Source organism: Lasioglossum baleicum, chromosome 5, assembly GCF_051020765.1.
Source record: "Lasioglossum baleicum chromosome 5, iyLasBale1, whole genome shotgun sequence".
In the NCBI taxonomy this organism is placed as follows: Eukaryota; Metazoa; Arthropoda; class Insecta; order Hymenoptera; family Halictidae; genus Lasioglossum; species Lasioglossum baleicum.
The window spans coordinates 3988385-4012621 of record NC_134933.1 but is presented as its reverse complement, the minus strand read 5'-3'; the positions used below and the strand labels follow the sequence as shown (position 1 = coordinate 4012621).

Here is a 24237-nt window from a genome sequence, read left to right as displayed (position 1 = left end):
ATAAAAATATTCAGTATTACATAATACATCAACAAAGAAGTATCGAAAAAATTGATTTTGATTTTTTAACAACGATACAATTTATAAAAAATTCTGAGAAAAATTAAGGACAATTGTTTCAATAATATCGGACTAATGAATTTTTATAAAACTGGTATCTCGAAAAGTTCAATACGAAATATGCATTTTCTTCGAATGTTTCGAGATTTTCAATTACGAGATTTTCACAAACATGTCTGCATAATCTGAAAAATCTGAAAAAAATCTCAATCATGTGTGCTATTAAGTGGAATATTTATAAATTTTTTCGTAATTGTTTATTGAGCATGGTTCGACTAAAAATCAATTTGTGTTGGGGGCCTTCTGGACTACCTTAACTTTAAAAATCAACGAGAAAAATTTTTTAAGAAATACAAAACATATTTTAGGATGAACCATTAAACCCGGGTTTTTAAAAAAAAATTTAGTCCAAATTTCGCTTCGATATCTTTTTTAGATCAAAAGTTATAGCAAAATGTGCACCGCGCCGCGCCGCGCCGTCCCGGGATTCAAATGCGCGCCGTCTCCAGATCCCGACTTTCCGAATCGTGCTTCCGAAACTTCGGCAACATGAAAATTGGTGAAAATCGAAGGAACGCGTCGCCGACGTGTTCGGTCGAGCAGGTCTTAGACCATATATACCTATAGACCCGGCGCAGATAATTTGGCCCTCGGAAAAGATAAAGACGGTGTGACGTCACGTTCTCGAAAGATGTATAAGCTATGCTCATCGACAGTGCCTACGCTTGGCTTATATGGGGGGTGAGGGGGATCAGCGGGTGCGCCATGTACATGTACATACCCAGTACGCGGGAAGAATGGACAGGATAATTTCAAAGAATTTGACATTGTATCATGAAATTATCTATTATAAACTGTATTTGAGATACAGACGTTTATTCTGTATGTTTTATTAAGATATAAAGTAATAATAGTATTATATATATTAACTATTTTAGGAATCGCAGGTTACAAAATGGTTTTTTACATATAAATTGATCACATTTACAACATTTTAAGGTAGTACTGCTAGTTTTACACAATTTACATTTACCTTGCTTGTGATTAGTTATTGCTAGACTACGGATCTTTCTGCATTTACAAAAAAATTGAGTAGATGAAATTCAAATTCGTTGAAAAATTGAAAATGTCAATACATGATTTCTGCTCTATTACAATCATTCAGGGAAGAAATAACATTCAATTTAATTTCTATTTCTTGCCATCGATGTATTGCTACACAAAATTTACACGGAGCAAGTGTATGATGGCGTAGCGTCGGCGTCGGTCTGCCGTTTCAGCCATTTTGAAATTATCTTAAGACTGCTTAAAACTTATCTTGTGACGTCACACCGTCCTTTATCTTTTCCGAGCTGTACTCTCGGTTTTCCTATACACATACTATACCTATGCCGGGTCTATGGGTATATATGGTCTAAGGAGCAGGTAGTCACACGTACATGGTAGAGGTACGCTTGTTGTGTAGCGCGCGTGCAATCGAGCATGCACTCACACGAGCAGAGTAGAAGTACGTTCGTGTGTAGCGCGTGCGCAGCAGAAGCTTCGGCGAGGACGGTCCGTCAGAGAGGGGGAACCTGTGCTGGAGGGGAAGCGTCCTCGCGTCCCCGATTCTGGCATCACTGCTTGGGACACGGTTCTGCAGGCCATCGCCGCTCGCCTGCAAACCATCTGTGTCCCAAATGGTCAGGATACAAAATACTAGACGCTCTTAGACCTAATGTTAATTTATTCGAACCCCACAATAATAATACAAACACGGGGTTTCTCACTAGTAAAAAACGCTAGATAAAAGATCGTTCTAGGGCCCCATCTCCCTCAAAAGTCCTATTTTCCGTTTACGAAGCGAAAAATTAAAAATTATTCGGAAGCATACAAGCTATTTTCATATACATGCTGCCGAATAATGCCAATTACGCCTCCTAAACGAAAAAATAGGACTTTTGAGGCAGATAGTGTCCTAGATCGATGTTTTATCTAGCGTTTTTGACTAGTGAAAAACCCCGTGTTTGTATTATTATCGAGAGATGAGAAGAGACGAATCCCGCACCCTTGCAATCCTGAAAACGAGTCTACTCCCTTTTAATAAACTAAAGCAAGGATTTGAAACCAAGGAGTATGTTCGGTTGCAGGTAGCTACGGTTATAAAGAATACATCTGGCTACATCGGCTGTGCTTCTTTCGGCTGGCTAAAAATCACTTTGTTGGGAGGTACATCTGGAAGGTCTTTAGCTGAATGTTTTATGTAGTTCCTTTTTCATTTGGAGCAACCTAAGCATTGGAAAAACCGAAAAAATTCCGGTATTATTTCGGTTTCGGTAGAAAATTGATTGTGCCGTTATTCGAAGACATTTAAGAAATCCACTATCCACAGTCCAAATTCTATCTCGAGTTTAGTCTTTTTTTAATCGGAAGAACGCCACACGAAGCAGCTAGCGTCATTTACATGAAACAATTACGAAAAATAAACAAGGTCTGCAATTTACTTGTTAGTGGTTTCATGCCGATATGCCTGGCTGGCCGTGGCGCGTCGTGTTACCTGGCCGTATTTATTGCACCACTTGGCCATGGCGACCGAAGCCTTCGCCGCCCTGACAGAAAATTATTCGAAGCTACACCGTTTCTGGTTTCCAGATGGCTGGAAAACCCCAAGCACTAGCTTAAATTTTGTTCCGTTCACCCCCAAATGAGACTTTCACCAACATGTTCAGTCGCGTTTTTAACACTTTTTAATGGGTTGAATGGGTTGTTAACATTTTTTTATCTTATTAGGAATTTATTTTAGTGAGTGACCATATTCATCGATAAAAAAAGATAAGTATACGTTACTATTTATATTGAGTCCTACAAGATTGCAATTAGAATTACGATTTTAATTAGGTCTACTTTTTCTTTGAATATAGCAACGCGTGGGTGTCAGCGGTAATGAAATAGCAGATTCAAGAATGACTTCAAAGAAAAGCGAAGTGTATCGTTACATTAATATTTCATTCTGTAAGTACTTTGTACTTATAACTTTAACTATGTGTTTTTTTTATGTTGTAGAAAGACAGAGGACCATTTAAAATCGCGGTAACGTAAAATCAATATTAGCAGATTCAAGAATGACTTGAAAGAAAAAAGATAAGTGTATGATTACATTAATATTTCATTCTGTACTTTGTATAATTATAACTTCAACTATGTGTTTTTTATGCTATAGAAAGGCAGAGGCCCATTCAAAATCGCGTGTGTGTCAGCTGGAGTGGACTTTCTGGACAACGTAAAATCAACATTAGCAGATTCAAGAGAATGACTTCAAAGAAAAGATAAGTATAAACTATACTATAAAGTTATACATTAATATTTTATTCTATACTTTGCAATCATGATTTTAACTAATTTTTTTTTGTTATGTTACAGAAAGGCAGGGACCATTTAAAATCGATTTTCGTAACCGGAGATGTATGAAACTTGACAAATGTGTTTGAAATTTGTGTTTTATTTGTCTAGTTTCATACTTAACGACCTGGTATATGTAAAATGTTGTTACAATAATTATGTGATTACCAAAATTGTTAGGAGTGATGCACATATGTATATTGAAATATAACGTAAATAAAATATTTTATATTGCATTATCAAGTCTGTACATTATTTTTCTGATTATAAAAATATTCAGTATTACATAATACATCAACAAAGAAGTATCGAAAAAATTGATTTTGATTTTTTAACAACGATACAATTTATAAAAAATTCTGAGAAAAATTAAGGACAATTGTTTCAATAATATCGGACTAATGAATTTTTATAAAACTGGTATCTCGAAAAGTTCAATACGAAATATGCATTTTCTTCGAATGTTTCGAGATTTTCAATTTTTTTAAACATGTCTGCGTAATCTGAAAAATCTGAAAAAATCTCAATCATGTGTGCTATTAAGTGGAATATTTATAAATTTTTTCGTAATTGTGTTTATTGAGCATGGTTCGACTAAAAATCAATTTGTGTTGGGGGCCTTCTGGACCACCTTAACTTTAAAAATCAACGAGAAAAATTTTTTAAGAAATACAAAAAGTATTTTAGGATGAACCATTAAACCCGGTTTTTTAAAAAAAAATTTAGTCCAAATTTCGCTTCGATATCTTTTTTAGATCAAAAGTTATAGCAAAATGTGCACCGCGCTGCGCCGCGCCGCGCCGTCCCGGGATTCAAATGCGCGCCGTCTCCAGATGCCGACTTTCCGACTCGTGCTTCCGAAACTTCGGCAACATGAAAATTGGTGAACAGGTAGAGGTAGTCACACGGACATGGTAGAGGTACGCTTGTGTGTAGCGCGCGTGCAATCGAGCATGCACTCACACGGGCAGAGTAGAAGTACGTTCGTGTGTAGCGCGTGCGCAGCAGAAGCAACGGCGAGGACGGTCCGTCAGAGTGGGGGGTCCTGTGCTGGAGGGGAAGCGTCCTCGCGTCCTCGATTCTGGCTTCTGGCATCACTGACTGGCATTTCCCGGTGAGGCGGTCGCTTGATAACCTCAAAACGCGAAGCACCACATGGTCGCTATTTCGCTACGGTCGCGTGAATTATTTGCACCAGGTCTGTGAATAAAAACCTCGCTGTGTCTTTTCCGCGGAGCTAGTAAATCGCGGTGTCGGGAGTATCGGTGATCGCGGCGACATTATTCGCGGCTTAGTTTCGCGTGAACCTGGTGCAATCTAATGCCTATAAACTTGGACTAGGATCTTGGTCAGGATGTATCATTCTACCCGGGTCTGGAATATCGGGATTCGAAATGTCGGTAGCGTACCGGACATTTACGGTATCCCGGGTAGGTCTTTCGGTGACGGGGAAGGATGGCGCATCTCTTCCGTCGAGCCGACTCCGACGCGGTCGGGATTTCACGGGGCAGCGTGCCTCCGTTGCTTCGGTGCGGACGCAGTCGTCACCGGCAGAAAACGGAATGCCTTTCGACAAGGAGGAGTTCGCGCAGCGATACAAGCTCGTCGTCGAAGGCAAGGGATTAGGATGGTGGTTACCTAGGATATATTTACGAAGTCATCAGTTTGTAAGTAGCAGTTCTTCATACGATCGTTGTGAACGGAACAGGGGGTATAAGCATGGACCTACAGGACTGAGCATAAGGTAGGGTTTTAGGCGAGAGGGGGCACCCAGGGGGTGCAAGCTGTAATGGAAATATTTCAACCACTATGTTGCCCCCCCGGTTCATAGGCGGCGTTGGTGTCGCTGCAGTTTTTGCGTGCGTATGCCTATCGCCCAGAAGCTATACGAGAGTCATTCTTTGCGATACATATACCAAAATTTTCGATGGTCTTATAAGATCGTCGGTGGGCCAATCGGCTAAAGAGTTGGACTGCCAAGCGGTAGACCGAGGTTCGAATCCTGTTGGGGTAAACAGTTTTTTTCCAACCGTCTACCGCTTTTTATCTATATATACTGTCATTAGTTCGCCCCTGGATCATAGGCGGCGCTAAAATACTGGTCAGATTTTTAACACGGCAGCTTACCCCCCCCCGGGGGAACCACACTGATATACATACAGGGTGTCTCAAAATTAGGTCCGGAGCCGAAAATGGGAGGTTCCTGAGATCATTTCAAGCGACATTTTCCTTTGAAAAAATGTCGTCCGCGGCTTCGTTAACGAGTTATTAACGAAAAACACGGACCAATCAGAGCGCGAGCTAGACGCGTGCAGCCCGGTGCGCCGGCAGCCGAGTGTCGGTGGCACGCCGCGATGTCGTAACGAACAAAAGTTTCTCGATAATGTGAATCCTCACCAATTTCGATAAGCTTTGGATATGTTGTCAATACCATGATTCTGAACAACATTTCCCTTTACAATTTCTGTCGATCGGCTTTAGTTTACGATATTATTGTAAAAATTTGTAATTGTAAATCGATCGATGTACATACTATTTCCTCGCCGATGTCGATGAGCTTCATTTCAAAGGAAAAAGATATTTAAAACATCGAATTTATAACATATTTCAAAGTCATCGAAATCGGCGAGGACCCGCATCATCGGCAACTTTACCCGAACGATAGAAGAAGCACAAACTTATTGAATTAAAAACTCACTTATTCAGCCGTAAATCCATTTGACTACCACATACAACCACCACACTTTTACATAATCTTCGAATCGGTGTTTTCGAGAATCATATGATTCTCGAAAAATCAATATCTCCTTGGGAACGATTTCATTTGTTTTAAACGACGCCTTCATCGAATACATTGTACGCTGGGAGAGCACAGTTTCGCGCGGCATCGCGAAGAGCATCGAACTCTTTCCGCGTCGGAGTAAGTAATTTCGTTCGATATCGATACGAGTTATAAAAGTGTGCTACGAGTTCAACAATTATGTAAAAGTGTGGTGGTTGTATGTGGTAGTCAAATGGATTTACGGCTGAATAAGTGAGTTTTTGATTCAATAAGTTTGTGCTTCTTCTATCGTTCGGGTAAAGTTGCCGATGATGTGGGTCCTCACCGATTTCGATGACTTTGAAATATGTTATAAATTCGATGTTTTAAATATCTTTTTCCTTTGAAATGAAGCTCATCGACATCGGCGAGGAGATAGTATGTACATCGATCGATTTACAATTACAAATTTTTACAATAATATCGTAAACTAAAGCCGATCGACAAAAATCGTCAAGGGAAATGTTGTTCAGAATCATGGTCTTGACAACATATCCAAAGCTTATCGAAATCGGATAGGAAATAGTACATCGATCGATTTACAATTACAAATTTTTACAATAATATCGTAAACTAAAGCCGATCGACAGAAACTGTAAATGGAAATGTTGTTCAGAATCATGGTATTGACAACATATCCAAAGATTATCGAAATCGGATAGGAAATAGTACATCGATCGATTTACAATTACAAATTTTTACAATAATGTCGTAAACTAAAGCCGATCGACAGAAACTGTAAAGGGAAATGTTGTTCAGAATCATGGTATTGACAACATATCCAAAGCTTATCGAAATTGGCGAGGATTCATATCATCGAGAAACTTTTGTTCGTTACGACATCGCGGCGTGCCACCGACACTCGGCTGCCGGCGCGCCGGGCTGCACGCGTCTAGCTCGCGCTCTGATTGGTCCGTGTTTTTCGTTAATAACTCGTTAACGAAGCCGCGGACGACATTTTTTCAAAGGAAAATGTCGCTTGAAATGATCTCAGGAACCTCCCATTTTCGGTCCCGGACCTAATTTTGAGACACCCTGTATATACTATGGATACGAGATTCCCATAAGCCAGCCGTGCAGCCGTTGAAGCCAATTGAAGAAGGCACTTTCGATGCCAGCGCTGCCAAATGTCAGAGAGTGTACTAAAGGAAATGGCGCGATCGCTATATAATACGAATTGCTTGTATGATGGTTGAAATTCAGAAAAGTTAATCAGAGCCAGAGCAAATGAAATTCATGAAAATACAGATATAAATATATAAATGTAATATTAAACAAACTAAAGTAATGATTAATATAGTTCGTAAAAAGTGAATTTGAAATATTTGCAAAGTTTTGTCGTTTGCTTTATTGTTTGGGATAAAGGAGACGTAGGAGAAGCATTAAATGAAATTTAATTCATAAGAATACTAAAATTTTATTAATTTTACAATAATATATACAAATAAATCTTACGCTTAGAAATGATGATCTTCGTAATCCAGAATCGATCGCATTTATCAAAAAATCATTGACAGCAGGCCATGCTCGCATCTCTTATGGGAGATTGATGGAAACAAATCTATGTAATAAAGAATCTTTATTTTTATGCGTTTAATGTTTCTATATAAAAATATAAAAGAAGAAATGTACAGAAAAAAGATATAAAACAATATAAAAGAATATCATAACATGCAGAAGCAGAAACATCATGCATACATGCGTTTGCAGTTGTATTTACAGTGTAAAAGCTATTTAACTAAAATAATAAAATATAAGCGTTGTAACATGCAGAAACGTATTATATACATAAAGAAAACATCGCAAGGTCGTTGTTATGTACATAAAGCCTTAAGAGAATAAAAGGTATCAGGTATACAGTAAAGGTATCTATTGGTGAGCCCAAATTATTGTTCACGTTAGAAAGTTTCGTATGTTCGTCCCGGTAAGCGAAAGCGCATACTTTTTCGTTTCTGAATACAGACGTAGTTCTATATAACTGCTAATAATAATTTTAATAAGCCTATGTGTGTGGCTGATAAATTCCTCGGCGCTGAACATTTGAACATTGTGGTTCTCCAGCTCAGGAAAAAGCCTATGATTCTCAACAACCTGTTGAAAAACCCGAGTGGCCAGAATAGCAGGAAAGCTTGCTTCAACAGGTGGTTTTCCAGAATTCATATTACAGGCACGACGGAAGAGAGACTCGGTGGTCAAGCAAATTTGCACAACACTGCTCGACGGTATTACCAAGCAGCCGCGCGTAATTGCTGCTACATATGCAGCAGGATTTTTTTTATGTATTAAAATCTTGTCATTGTCCGTTTCATGGCATGCAAGCAGCCACTCAATACATTTAATTTTTCTCTTTTTTTCGATTGATAAAACTAACCAACCCGAAATATAACCAATAGCTTGAGCGAAAATTCATTAATGTATGGTGATTGACCCCATGAGAAATTCAAAAATTCACTCATTTCTGCAAAGCTTGAATTATCGGTTATACTATTCAGTCCGTATTTTTCAGCCACTGTCGTTGTGTGGACCTCATCGTAAACGTTCAGATTGTAACGATCAAGCCTTGCACGGTTTTTTTATATTCTCCTGACGATACGTGGAATATTCGTGTATTGTCAATGGCCCTTGTGTTCCCCGTGTTTATTGAAATATCATGGCGAATTAGTAGTCGCTTATAGGCAGAAATAAATTGACTAACCGTAGGATTTGGGCACCAGCCACCTCTAGCTCTAATAGCGCAAAAGAATAGTTCAAGATGATCCTGACTGGTTTTGTATGTTAATAAATATTTCATCTGAGATGTAAGTGGTTTTACGTGTGAATCGAAAATATTGAATATAGATATAACAGCGGTGAAAAATCCTACGAATCCCGCTTTTCTTCTTGATCTAAATATAGGTTTCCCATTTTCCTCTGTTAGTTTAGCTAAGTAAGCGATCTCTGCAACTAATTTTGGGCGCCAAACATTTTCATTATCCCGTCTTAGAGGGCTTTTCGTATGTTTGCCCCAAGGGTTTCTGACATTAAGAAAATCGAATATTGTATCTACACACCTCAAAAAACGCGCAGTTGCTTTGCAACCTTGAAATTCCGGTAGTTGTAGAATGTCACAACAAAACTCTAGACTGTCGGCAACACTGAAACGGAGAGTTTGCGCAGCTAAAAAAACTTTCATGATCATTTTTCGGAATTGAATGTGCCTAAAATGTAGTCGGTTACCTAGGCGCAAACCCTCACTTTCTTGCAATAATGCGAGCTGCTCCAGATAACGCCATTCGATTCTATTTCCGTCTCTATCAATTAGTACTTTGTATTCGCCCAAACAATTTCTGATATTTTTCAGCATGTGACATGCATCAAGAATTACATTGATATCTGGCTCGCCATGCGTGGGATGTGGAAAATTTACTTTGAATATATCATACAGATCGTCAAATGTTTTTCTTTGCTTTTCCACATGCATTCGAGCACCTAGTTCCTCGAGCGCGGCAAAGTGGTCAGTTGGCCCATCCAGTGTCAAGGAGCATACAGTAACATTTGCTTTTTGTAATCGGATAAAACTCTCTCTCGATAAGTTTGCCTTGGCCTCAGCATTCAATGAATTTATTAAAAAGTAGCCGATTGGCAACTTGCCATGAGTGTCCAACATCACTACCATTATCACTATTGCGCTCGTAGCCTCGAGGAGGTCATCGCCATTGCTTGTGCCTACTCCTAGATCTACATGACCGCGCATTACACCGTCTCGACCCCTTTGGCAACCTTTCTTAATTGTCATCTCATCTATGAGCACTGAACACAGTAATTTCTTTCCTTTTTCCCTTAACTGACTCGACATTTCTTTTAGAGTTCGAAATGACTCCTCTGTGAACCCCGGTTCAGCATCGACACTGTTGTACCATGTTCTGAGCACATCAGGGTGCGGAAGTGCTAAATCGAACGTCTTTCTAATATAGTCGTATGCCTTCGGCGAATAAAAATGGACAGTTAACGCGAAAGCCCTCAAACCTGCAGGATATTTCTCCCTAGTAAGTTTGCCTCCATTCTTCCTATTTTCTACAATTCGATTAAACAACTCCAAAGAAATGTCTTCATGCGGAGACAGACAATAGAAAGCATTTTCAGGCAATAATTTTTCGTTTTTCAATGCTTTTACCACATCCCGCAAAGAATTTACCTTCGTTTTAAGGCGTCGTACTGTTTGTTTCAATGTTTTGTTTGCTTTCCTAGTTTCGTCCAATTTCATGCGTGCAACGTTTAATTTCCTCTTTGTAGTTTGTGGACTATCGTCGTAGTTGTGATCGTGGAAAACTGTATCATGCAGTGTTACGCATTGAAATTTATTGTATGATGCACATGTTCTTTTTGGTGTGGAGCATACCCCTTGAGTAACTGCAATGAAAAATAATGCTCAGTACTTACTGTACATAGAGATTTTAGTCCACAAACATTAACATTTCATACCACTTTTAATATCTCAATAACAAATCTTCACATTTTCTTTTTATAATATGTGTAATTAACTTAAATACTCTATTTGAAAGCTATTTCAACTTACATATACCTTCGCTCGTTGTAAGAGACTCACTATATTCCACAGTTATGCTTGTCTCAGGGACTTGCTCAATTTTTGAGGCTGACCCAGCATCATTATTTGAAATATTCATTACATACGCTAATGTAGAGGTGTAAAGGAACTTTCATTTTTACTTTCTGTCAACATAGACACACTTTCTTACCTGCAGAATTTGTTTCCATCAGAATATTCCTTTGTGGTTCACAGTTTTCTTTTTCTGATACACCTGAAAAAGGTATAACTGTGGATATATCAATGATAGTATTTACATTTAAAACAGAAAGAAAAAACATTCAAATACATTAACTATCAATTTTTGTATATATAGTTTTATAACGCATGCTTATACTGTTAATAACTTTTATGAATGATGAAACACTTTCTCACCTGCAGAAGTTGACACTTTTTCAAAAATTGTGGACATACTTCCTAGTTTCAAACGTTTCTGGTTACAATGGAACACTGTAAAACAGTCTGGTGTAAAATGGCTTGAGCACAATAAAGTATTGTTTCCAACATTTAGTCCTTCCAAACCGAGTAATTTCAGCCACTTTTCCCGTATTGGTACGTCTAGTGGAAATCTACGCATAATCGTACGAAAATTAGAACAAAAATATATTAGTAGTATTGAAAAGTGGTAAGAGGCTGTGTTATCTGTACGTACCTGTGTAATGTTGCTTTTTTTTTATTCTTGTTCAAATTCCCACAATATACGCATCTGCCCATTTTGAAACTATTTTTGGATAAACTCTACAACACTGAACGTTACCAAGCTTTACGTATACTTCAAAACACGCCGTGCTCCAAACTCCGATCAACTCCGATATACTCGTGTCGGCATCAATGGCGTCGGTTAGCGTCGGTTAGCGTCGGTTGGCGTCGGTGCACATGCCGTGTCGCGTCGGCGCAATGATATTATTTTAGCGTGCGTCTGCGCGTGCCAAAGCATTGAGCTCAGGGGGCTTAAAACTGTGGCCTAGTATTTTAGCGCTCCCAGTGTCCCGAGGCCGAACTAATGACAGTATATATAGATGTAAACGCTTACTCACTTATACACAGATACTCGTGTGACTCACACAACTCTATATATCGTAGCTATATATACTTTAATGTACACGCGTACACTTAATCTTACGAGTGAAAAGGGTAGAAATTCATACACACAGTTTCAAATAAAATTAAATATTTATTATATAGTTTTTTTTTTACGTTTACACGCACGTTTCGCATAATAGGTACATGCAGCGTCGAATAGTAGTGTTCCCGAGTGTTTTATATTTTTCAATTTTCCAGTTACTATCTGGTTTGTATGATGTATGTACATCTGTAAAATATACTGAAAAATTCTGTGAAAAATACTGCATTTTAATTTTTCGGCATGTTCGGTATGTGTACCCATTCTGAAAATTATATTTTCATTCAAATACTCCATAACCCTCTGATTTAAATTACTTTCGCATGTCTTATTTACAATTATTGAATGACATATATCTATAACTAAACTAGCTTCGAATATGTCTTTCATTTTTGCAGCTGTGCACAATGATTTACAGACTTCGCAATCACAGACTTCGCAATCGGTTTTAAAGTTTTTAGTAACTGCAACTAATATATTTGTGACGTGTTCGTCTTGTACACTATTTAAATGTATATTTAAATCTTCAAAAGAATAGTTTGTTTTTACATTTTGCCTCTTTTTCATATTGATAATGTGTTTTGTGTATACAAAATAATCAGAATGATCTTCTTCGCAATTTCCTTTATACGATATCCTACGACCAAAATTGTTGATAAAAATGCTCTTATAATAGTGCATGAAAGAAGTGCACGTCGGATTCGCATTTCTCCCTCCGTGGCTGCGTATTAAGCTAAAAAAATTTTCAATGGCATCTTGATTAAAGTTTCTACCGGCAAAATTAATGCCTAAAAGTTTTTATTTGCAATTCAATTTGATGACATTTTTAAGTGTGCATATCCAACTGTTTAAAACAACGGGGTGTGTTCTATCGTTTGGTTTCTGTTTTATATATTTCATCGACGAGATAACTTTAATTGCTTCATTCCAAGTAGCGACATTTCGGGTGTATGAAGTGCTGTTAGAACTTTCATTATAAAAATTATTTAGTGTATCGAATAAATTATTAATAAAAAGTAATAAACTTGCTGTATGTTTTGGATCTTGTGACAAAGCTACAATATGGTCTCCCTGAATGGGTCTATAATTCGCGTACAGATTGATCACCTTTGCAAATGTTGCACTAAAGACTTGCGTACAGCATGCTACTTTCATCTTTTGTAAGCATTCCTTTTTAATATGTTTATCAGTAATTTTCGTTAGAAGACGATTAGGTCCATTACTGCGATCTATTTCATATGTCCCGTCTATGTGCTCCCACTTCGCGATTAGCTGATTGGTGCCATCGAGGGAGAATTGCAAATCTTTCGTCAGCAAGTTATTTCTTATGCACTTCATCAAGTGCGGAATATCGTATAAAGGAATTATTTCCCGATTGTTGACTGAAATAGTCTGGTTTGGCGAATTATTTATCAACACATTTATGGCCTTTACATTGTTTGAATTTTGGTCACAAACAGAAGCAATGACCTGAAGACCAATATTCTCTGCTGCCATTGCAATCTTTGTATACATTTCTGTAATGTCTAAATACGTACTACTACTGTTAGAGTACGTAAATGCGACAGTCTGTTTCCACGGCCTTGCACCGTATACGCCTTTCAGCATCCAGACTGTCGCATGGTCCGCAAACTGTAAACTACCATTTCTATCTGTATAAATGCCTTCAATATTATCTACTGTTGAATTATACTGCAATCCCGCAGATAATTGAATCTCGTCGAAAATCAAAATGCAGTATTTTTCTTTAGGTAAGAAAGATTTTACGTTTTGTTTCATAGCCTCAAAAACACTATCGCAAATGCCAGGACTAATGTCTAACTGGGCAATTATTTTATTCAGTGTAGCCGTAGACGGCAATAAAAGTAAATTTTGAAAGAACTTATAATTTTTCGGGATCTTCTTCCAAATCGACAGTGCCATAATCTTTTCCTTCAACGTAAACGATCTTTTACACTCCTTCCTATTCATGTTTCTATGGTAACATAAGAACATATTTTTTATGTGCTCAGGCACAGTTTCCCAAAACCTGTTATTGACGAACTGTTCAGCAATTTCCAGTCTCTTCTTGTAATTACGCCTCTGCATGTTGTAGCGCTTTATCTTCCTCCGCATGTTCATCATTTCTTGATACACTTTCTTCGTCTCTTGGGATAGGCCTCTGGCAGCTGTCGTATTGAAAATTTTCAAAATAGACCCTGAAAAATATAATACAATTATTGGTATTTGTGCTATTTAAATTATATGTTACGAAAGACAATCACCGCATACACTCCGTTTGTGCATTCATTTACTAAAGTGCAAATCCAGAAAATATTAACATAATCGCACACAGAACTTGACAGAAATTAATGAAAGTAGTTCAAGCATTAAGTATGAAATATGAAGCTCGCTCACTCCGTTTGTGCATTTAATTATTAAAGTGCAAATCCAGAAAATATTAACATAATCACACACAGAACTTGACAGAAATTAATGAAAGTAGTTCAAGCATTAAGTATGAAATATGAAGCTCGCTCACTCCGTTTGTGCATTTAATTATTAAAGTGCAAATCCAGAAAATATTAACATAATCACACACAGAACTTGACAGAAATGAATAAAAGTAAGAAAAGCTAGCAGTTCAAGCATTAAGTATGAAATATGAAGCTTAAATTATACAAGCATCTATAATGCTGCATTTGTGCACAAAACACCTCTGTACACAAAAATTCTTACTTTGTTTCTTAAAGGACTCTTTTTCCTCATTTATTGCCTCATTGAAATGCAGCAGAAGGAATGTTCTTGAATAAGAAAACACTAAAATATTTAGTACTTTTCATATTCGTTTATAAAATACTAATTTTTGAAATAAGATAATTACCTTTTGCCAGTTTCTTTGATGATACTGCTCTTCCTACATTCTCTTCCCTTGAACGCTTTAGGTTTCTTCTACGCATCTGACCATCTAATACAAATTTTTTTGTTACTAAAGCTTAATACAAATTGATATAAATAATAAGAACAGATTGCTCCTATATACCAACCTTCTGTAATATAATTGCCTCCGCTCGTTGAAGGTTCATCAATGGCTCTGCTTTCAAAACTCATTAAATAATCCACTGGAACTCCAATACAGTCTGCGAATAGAAAGACAAGATGTATTATTACACATATTTATGGCGCTATTTCTTAACTATATTCATTTATGAATAAATAATATATTACCTCCGCTCGTTGAAGGTTCATCAATGGCTCTGCTTTCATTGGAACCATCATTTTTACCACCTTCACTTTCAACACGAGTCCAATGATCTAGTGGAACTTCAATCGGGTCTGCGAATATAAAGACAAGATGTATTATCACACATATTTGTAGCGCTATTTCTTAACCATATTAATTTATGAATAAAATATCTGGTAAATTTAAAGTTGGTAATGCAGACCGAGAAAGGCCTCGCCGAAAAAAATATTTTGTCTCAAAATGTAGGTTGCATATTGCCTTCTGCACTAGTTTTTTCTCTGGCAAATGCAATAATTTTGTTACCAGCCGCAGAGAGCCACTTAGAAATTCTTTTCTCGTCGCCTTTTCTGTCCGTAGGAAATCTATATGTATACACCTTCTATATTATCAGTTATTGTATTGTAATGCACTCCCACAGACAATTGCATCTCATCAAAAATTAATACACAATATTTTTCTTTAGCTGAGAAAGATGTAATATTTTTTCCAATGGCTTCAAAAACACTACTGCATATTCCTGGAATAATATCCAGCTGGGTAATTAATTTTTTCAACGTTACCGTAGAGGGCAATAATAGCAAATTTTGGAAAAACCTATAATTTTTGGGGCTCTTCTTCCAAATAGATAAAGCTATTGTTTTTTCCCGCAACGTAAACGTTCTTTTACATTGTTTCCTACTTACATTTCTGTGATAACATAAAAATAGATTTTTGACATGCTCGGGCACACTTTTCCAGAAATTGTGGGTTATAAAATTATCTGCAATTTCTAGCCTCTTCTTATATTTCAGCTTCTGTATTTTGCATTGTTTAAACTTCCTCTGCATGTCCACCATTGCCTGGTAACATTTCTGGTTTTCCTTGGATAGCTGGCTGACAGTTGTTGTATATTGAATACTTTCAAAATAGATCCTGAAAAATATAATATAATTATTGTATTTGTGCTATTTAAATTATATGTTACCAAAGACAATCGCCGCATTCACTCCGTTTGTGCATTCATTTAGTAAAGTACAAATCCAGAAAATTTTACCATAATCGCACACAGAACTTGATAGAAATGAATAAAAATAAGAAAAGTTGGGAATTCAAGCATTAAGTATGAAATATTTTACCATAATCGCACACAGAACTTAATAGAAATGAATAAAAGTAAGAAAAGTTGGGAATTCAAGCATTAAGTATGAAATATTTTACCATAATCGCACACAGAACTTAATAGAAATGAATAAAAGTAAGAAAAGTTGGGAATTTAACCATTAAGTATGAAATATGAAGCTTAAATTATACAAGCATCTATCATGCTGCAGTTGCGCACACAACACCTCTGTACACAAGAATTCTTACTTTGTTCCTTAAGGGATTCTTTTTCTTCAGTTATTGCCTCATTGAAATGCAACAGAAGAAATGTTCTTGAATAAGAAAATACTATATGGTTGCTGATACTATATTTGAAGGTTGGCTTCTGTAGCGATTTGATTGTGCTTTGCGAGTCGGTGAAGATGATAAAGTTTGTAGCATTATTATATAAATTGGCAATATCCAATGCTCGGCTAATGGCGTAGCATTCTGCCGTGAAAATTGATGCGTGTTTGTCTAAGCTAAATTTTTGGGAGATAGTTAGTTGTGGGCAGTATATTGCGGCACCTACTGATTCGGAGTTTTCCGTTACACTGCCATCGGTGTAGATTGCAACCGTATTCGGAGGGTTGGATTCAATAAAATCTCGTAACGGAACATTAGGGTTGGAAGAATCTTGTAATGTTTGACCTAAATAAACATCAGTAGGTGGAATATTAAATAGGATGTTATAGTCTGTGGTAAAAATAGGATGTTTTTCAACAATCTCTAGATCAGGTCGTGTTTCCAACAAATTAAGGAGGTTTTCAACTAACAGAGAGTGTTTCGTTCGTCTATTGGAAGAGATAGCAATCAAATCAGTGTTGTTTTTAAACGGTATTTTGTTTGGAGTAGTGGTTGTATAAGAGTAGCATTTGAATAAATATTTTCTAGCTAGAAAATTGACTCTATCCCGAAGGGAAATGACTTTAGCTTTGCTAAGCAAAACATTTGTGGGCGTGCTGATTCTGTACCCCAATGCCAGTCGAATTGCAGCAAACTGAATTCGATCTAATTTAAGTATTAGGTTTTTGTTTTTCGGATAATATATGAAGCAATTATATTCCATAATTGGTCTTATGAGACTACTATATATTAACAACAAAGTCTCTGGTGAAGCACCCCATGAAATGCCAGACAGAAATTTCATAATATTTAGAAGCCTAAAACATTTTTTCCTCACATTATTTATATGGACTTTAAAGCTCATGTCAAAGTCAAAATTGATTCCTAGGAATTTAACTGTTTCGCTTGATTTGATGACATGGTTGTCTATTATAATTTCGGTTTTACCAGGTAGAATGCGTCTGTTATTAAAGTGGACAAACACAGTTTTTTCAGGTGATAGGTCGAGGCCTATAGATTTGAGATTAGCATTAATAGTATTAATCGATTGTTCGAGTAACCTTTTGCTATGGATAATGGTAGGGGTGCTGCAGTAGACAGCTATGTCGTCTGCAAATTGCGATATTTGAACATTGTCTGGAATGTTCTTAATAACTTCAGCTACATAGAAGTTATATAATAGTGGACTTAGAACTCCTCCCTGTTGCAAACTTTTCCAAGTTGTTCTTGTGACAGTGCCTGTGGTTCCATCTATAGCGGCAATTTTCCTGCCAAACGTTATGTGTTTGATAAATCTTATGACTTCAGGAGAGCAGCCTACCTCGGCTAGTTTCTGAATAAGCAACCTACAATTCACATTGTCAAAAGCAGCTTGAACGTCTAGAAAGGCTCCTAGAGTGTCTTTACCTTGATTTTTTGCGGAGTCGATGCTGGTTAATAAAGAAACTAAATTATCTGAACATATGATCTACCCTTACGATATCCTGCTTGAGACGTGGGTAGAATATTATGATTTTCAAGCCACCATTCTAGCCTGTTCTTGATCATGGTTTCAAAAAGTTTACATACGCATGAAACCAGGGAAATAGGCCTAACGCCCGATTTATTGGGTTTATCAATGAAGAACATTTGAACTGATTGCCACTCTTGAGGATATCGTTTTTCAAGGTACATTTCGTTGAATATGTTTAAAAGAACCAGTTTAATGTTGCAAGGCAGAAGTTTTAGTGAAAGATAGTCTATGCCGTCTTTTCCGAGTGCAGATTTGTCATTTTTAAAATCCAATGCAAAATTGAATTCAGTGAAATCGAACGGTTTATCAAAGAATTGATTTGGAAGCGCCTGTAGAAATTCATCTGGGTTACAGGCAGCCCAAGGAGGAGCAATTTTATCTAAGCATTCATGTATTTTTTCTAGGCGTTGATCAGCGGACATTGTTTTATTCCCGCTATATGTCCATTTATTTTTAAGTTTTTTGCAAGTATTCCAGAAGTATTTACTGCCTCTTTTAATGTTGAATTCTGAGATAAATTTGTGAAAATACTCTCTTTTTTTTGACTTGAATGTTTTTTTTTGCGGTTGCAACGAGTTTTTTATAGTTAACTAGGTCCGACATTTCATAAGTGTGTTGCCATTTCTTGTAGGCCGCTCTCCTCAACCTCTTGATTCGTTCACATTCTTTGTCCCACCATGGTACTGGGTTTCGATGTATATTATCGTTGACCGTCACCTTCGAGGGTGTGTTCTTTATGATAGTTTCTCTAAGATAATCAGTAAAGAAGTTATATTTTTCCACACAGTCTAGTATATTGAGTTGGCGTGATAGAAATAATTGGAAACTTTGTGTCATTAACTCCTGATAATTATCCCAATCCGTTCTGGTTGAAGATAATCTATTTGTTACTTTTCTGTAAATATGTTTACTTTTCTCAATGTTAATTTCTATATCGATGGGAAAATGATCAGATCCATGAGTATCGTCCAAAATGTTTATCCGAGTTTTCTCAGCTAAATCCGGAGTCGTAAAAGTTAAGTCAATGTTAGATTTACTATTGTTACTTAAATCGACATGTGTAGAAGTATCAGGATTGTGCAAAAAGATGTTGTAACTTAATAAGCTATTAAATAATCTATCCCCGTTACGGTCACTACTTGAACAGTTCCATGCTGTATTATGAGCATTGAAATCACCTACGAAGAGACAAGGCTGCAAGTCTGATACTGCTTGCATGATCCAATCCCATTTGTTTTGGCTTAAAGAGGGGCCCTGTGTGTGGGTGGATCTCAATAAGTTCACTTGTGAATTGACAAAGAATTAATAGTATATTTAAATAATATGATAATGAATGAATGTATGCAATGATTATAAGACAAGATTCTCGCTCTTGCACGTGTTCTCGCACGGATCACTCTCTGTCTCTCTCTCACTCTCTTGGACTCACTGTTTATACTCGCACGTCTACACTCTCTCACGTCTCGCAATACAGTCACCGTTCTCTCGATTCTTCCTCGCTCCGTAGTCAAACATAAACATTATAATATATAGAAAGGCTTTCACACATCACGACTCTCATCCATATTATGTCCAATCCGCATCGCGCCTAAAACCTAATCCACACTGTGGTCTATAGAGTGCTATTATGTTAATAGGTGGGACAGTGTTCACTAGCCTAACGCTACATGTTTCTATGAGATTATTAAAAGATCTAATATTTGGTAATATACTATACTTAATGGATCCTTTGATAAAGATAGCGATACCACCTCCTCTTCTGCCTATTCTGTCTTTGCGGACCGCGTTAAAGCCTTTGAATGCTACATATTCTCATCTCCGGTTTGAGCCATGTTTCGACACAAATGAAAATATCAATATCTTGAAGTATTTGTTCCAACTCTTCTTTGCGTTGTGTGATGCTCCTGGCGTTCCAATATACGATGCGTAGCGTTGAGAAATTACTGTTACCAAAGATGTGTTGTGCCATGTTTGAAGATATTGCTAAGCGATGTCCTAGTCTGTGTTATCTTCTTTTAATTTCTTGATAATTCTGGTCAACCGACTTTTGGCGCTTCGGTGTGTTAAGCTTGGATAGATGTCGTATAGCATATTGCTTAAAGCTTTGGTGTCATCTGTATACTTTTTGGCTATCTCAAGATGATTGGAGTTGCCAATAGTTTCTCGCAGAAAGTTGTTTAAAGTGGTGTAGTCTAAGACATATGTGTTTGGATGTTCAGTTAGGATATCTTTAATCGGTATTTCTTAACTATATTTATTTATAAATAAATAATATATAAATACCTGGTAAACATAAACTTGGTACGGCAGACAGAGAGAGTCCTCGCCGCACAATATATTTGGCCTCAAAATGTAAATTGCATACTGCCCGCTCCAAAAGTAGTTTCTCGGGCAAATGCAATAATTCTTTGTTCCCAGTCGCAGAGAGCCACTTAGAAATCCTTTTCTCATATTTCCTGTCCTTAGGAAATTTGTATAAACTGCTGTAATTGCACAATTTAGTAGGAAATCGTAGTAGGGAGTGTTTTCTCGATACACATAATTGTCGAGAAAGAAAAGACTGGTCCGAGGGAGAATTATATCGGCGGCGGCGAGGGATACACTATTCTTCGACTCTTTTCACTAGGCTAATATTCATCGTAAATGTTATTATATAGTGCATAATCAATAAAGATCACGCACAAGAATTCTGAAATACTGTTCTTTATTTCAACGAAGGAGAAACAAGTCAGGAGACGTCTATATGGTTTGAAGACCGATACTGAACTGAATCCAAGGAGAAAGTTTGGGGGGGGGGGCGGAAAAACCCCTGTTGGGTCCACTCGGGAAATCTCGATACACAAGAACCCTAAGATTATTGCTCAGGCCCTCTTCGAACTGAGATACTGCAGGCCTTCCACTTCTGACCTGAGAGCCGTTTGAATATACAAGGACACTGTTTATATCTTTCAACACCCGACTTTATTATTGCAGATATTCCAACAGTATCTAATCGCGCGTCAAATGTAAAATGTCACTGTTACGTCCCGCGATTTGAATTTGTTGCTTAAGGCAACTTGCGAGCTCGCGGATCAAGACGCTAATAATTAATTCAGCTTTTGAGTCCACACGGCGAGTCTAACCGTGTCTAACTCGGGTCACGACGCTACGGGTTCCCTACGGTTTACAGATAGCACTCACCGGATCTTGACCTAGACAATAACGATACTAGCCGCCGCTCTCGTAAGATGATCCTTCCAGGCTTCGTTCGTCTTGGGAGAGCCGGGCGCGCCGCGTGCTCGGCCGGCAGATAAGGAGATAGGTCTCGAGTGAGGTCGACGGCCGGATCCTGACCTAGTCAACAGCGATACTGGTCGCCGTTCTAGTAATATGAATCCCCCAGCCTTCGCTCGTCTTGGGGAGCCGGGTAGGCAGCGTACGCAGCTGACTGAAAGGAAGATCGATCTCTGATGAGATCGATAGGCTGTAGCGAAAGTCGAGCAGGTGTCTTCCAAGGAATCTGCTCCTTCTGGATCGGAACGATGCGAACCTTCCGTGTGAATATCGTGTCGCGAATGATTATCGGAACTCCGCGCACACCGATGACTCTAGTGAATTCGTCCTTGACGGCCTCTTCACGGAAATAGTCGCGTAGGATCTTCCGTAATTGGTATTTACGCACGGCGCACAGTGTCACGAAAAGCCTGTTTTTTGGACAAAATTCAATAACTTTTGTTCTGTTTATGATAGAGACATGAAACAAAGTGGGTTTCTTCATTTATATTGAAAGCAATCTGAACATGATATTATTATAAATATAGTAATTTATTTAAACATTGAAAAAAAATATTTATAAACAAAATTTTGTTTTATTGCTGGTTTTCAGTAGATGAATTCTCAGTTCAGTTCTTCCGAAACTGAAACTTCGTTTTAAACTCCTATAACATTCGCCTCCTCGACACACATACACTCTTTGTCTGCTATGCCTGCCGCAACTGACTAAAAGTAGGACTATTCGCTCTGGTCTAAACATTCTTTAATCATAATTCGCTTTTATAAACAAATGAGTAGTCATACTTAATCAAAGTTTACGAGGACATAGTATTTACTATTTTTAAGTATCATTATTAATATATAAGTATACTATTAATTTATAAATATAATAGAAATTATAGATATAAAGAAAAGTAACTTTTTCCTTTAAATTATTTAATTAAAATTACATGATGGTACAGTCACAGGTGCAGTTGCATTACTCATCTTCATAATCTGAGTCTTGGCTTGACTCGAAAAGTGAACGAAGCGCACCTACATCAATTCTATCATTTTCTGTCAATCTTTCCTGTGTTTCCTGTACAATATACTTTTCTATTCCTACATTGTTTTTATTTCTATTATTTGATGTAGATTCTCTACAGCTTGATATCAATGGATCGGATGTTAATAATAATCTATTTAGTAAGTCTGTCATTGTTAGTATTCTATGTGATTTACGAGTATGTGCTAATCTATTTCTTCGTATATTTTTATGGGTTGTCTCCAAAGCTTCCTCGGAGAGAAAACCTATAGGCAAGTCAAAAGATTTTACTATTTCGTATCCGTGAATTAATACTTTATGGACGGTGACCGGCATATAATACCAATTGTAATTTTTAATATACAAATCGTAGGTACTACTTAGTAATAGGCGAAATTTTTCTAGATTAATCTTATTACACGAAGCTAGTACACTTAAAATTATATGAAAATTGTCAATCAGATTTTTGTCGATACCGGTGATTTCCGCACTAATCGTAGACTTGCTGAAGAACTTTCTTGCGGTATTGCCATCGTTGCTTGTTCCGAATCCTTGCTTGGGTTTGTCGACATGAAGTCCTAAGCGTGACTTAAATTCTTCTTGAATTCTTCTTTTATTGTGCTCGAACGTTTGTTTATTCTCGGCACCTTTTACTTGCCAACGTTTAATTGGCAGACGATACGAGATATGTATTAAACATTCGAAGAATCGTATCCAACAATGCAATGTCGACAATCCAAAACTATAGTGTTCCGTGGTTGCTGATTTTTTCATTACTGTTTTAGAATTCATTTCTTTTGGATTTGCTCCACAGATATAACATGTCGCTGAAGAGTTAGTGCCTGATATTATATTCGTAATGCTGCCATCTATCATTGTAAAATGTAACTTGTATTCTACATTTATGGTTCTATTGTTTTGATTAATTTTATAATCAGAAAGATTATTAATAGCATCATTGATTAATGCTTTTTGTTGTATGACCAATGATGCATTTTCCTTTATATACATTAATTTCAGCGGTCGGCAAAAGAAAGGAGAAGACGGACGAGGGTTTCTCCACAACTCGATATCATTGCCCGCATCAATAAGTTTTAAAGGCACTAATGCAGTTACAAACATATATTCGTCGGTGCTGGATGGATTCTCGGAGAACGGCTGCTTATAGAGACTGTGGTTTGCACTGCCATCAAAACCCCACTTGCATATAAGTTTTATATTGTTATGCTCTTTGATGTCTATAAGCTTTAAAATACTATCGACAGTTTTGTTTAAGAGATCTTGGAGATCAACTTCTGCAGTGGTTTCACTAATTGAAGTCTTTGTTGGTAAAAATTCTTGCATCATTTTATGTAAACTCTGCGCGTTGGGTACGTAGTTTTGGTGGATGGTATTCACAAATTTGCGAAAGGTTCGATATTTTCTTACCGAAAGATTTAAATCGAAATATAATGCAAGTAGCCGATGAGGCTCTACAAGTGCATGTCCAATTTCGGGAGTTGTTTTCTTCAACGTAGCAGCAGCATAACTTAATTCATCGTATGATCTTGAAGATACCAAATCTTCAACTCGTCTTTTCTTCGTACGTGATGATGAGTCGTTGAATGAAATCTGTGGTCTTCCTCTATTGCAGCTCGGTCCTGACTGCGGTTGGGGTGACACAATTTCCTCTTCTTCAATTATGAGACCCGAAATATTTATTTCATTTTGCAACCAATTTGCATGGTGATTCCTTAATACAACTCGGTTTCGATTACTGCGTTTCCAATATGCAGACATGTTTAGACAGACATT

The 24237-nt window shown here is 37.3% G+C and overlaps 2 protein-coding genes across 8 annotated transcripts in view; one reads left to right on the top strand and one right to left on the bottom strand.

Moving 5' to 3' along the window:
- The first annotated feature begins 4480 nt into the window (after positions 1 to 4480).
- Positions 4481 to 24237, top strand: part of LOC143209177 (nuclear RNA export factor 1-like) — a 165244-nt gene continuing 145487 nt past the window's right edge. Inside the window, exon 1 of the mRNA XM_076424519.1 lies at positions 4481 to 5105. The gene's annotated coding sequence lies outside the window, so the exon portion shown is untranslated. The remainder of the gene's footprint in view (positions 5106 to 24237) is intronic.
- Positions 12620 to 20154, bottom strand: LOC143209176 (uncharacterized). 7 transcript variants are annotated; one of them, XM_076424516.1, is made up of 8 exons: positions 19350 to 20154; positions 15874 to 16102; positions 15494 to 15707; positions 15175 to 15282; positions 14994 to 15086; positions 14831 to 14914; positions 14686 to 14766; positions 12620 to 14165 (listed from the first exon to the last, which is right to left on the bottom strand). In XM_076424516.1, the coding sequence occupies exons 5-8, from the start codon at positions 15055 to 15057 to the stop codon at positions 12766 to 12768; spliced, it is 1629 nt and encodes a 542-aa protein (XP_076280631.1). In that variant the 5' UTR covers positions 15058 to 15086; positions 15175 to 15282; positions 15494 to 15707; positions 15874 to 16102; positions 19350 to 20154; the 3' UTR covers positions 12620 to 12765. The 7 variants fall into 7 exon arrangements, with proteins under 7 accessions (XP_076280631.1, XP_076280630.1, XP_076280627.1 ...); XM_076424515.1 differs by having other exon boundaries at positions 15175 to 15707; XM_076424512.1 differs by lacking the exon at positions 15494 to 15707.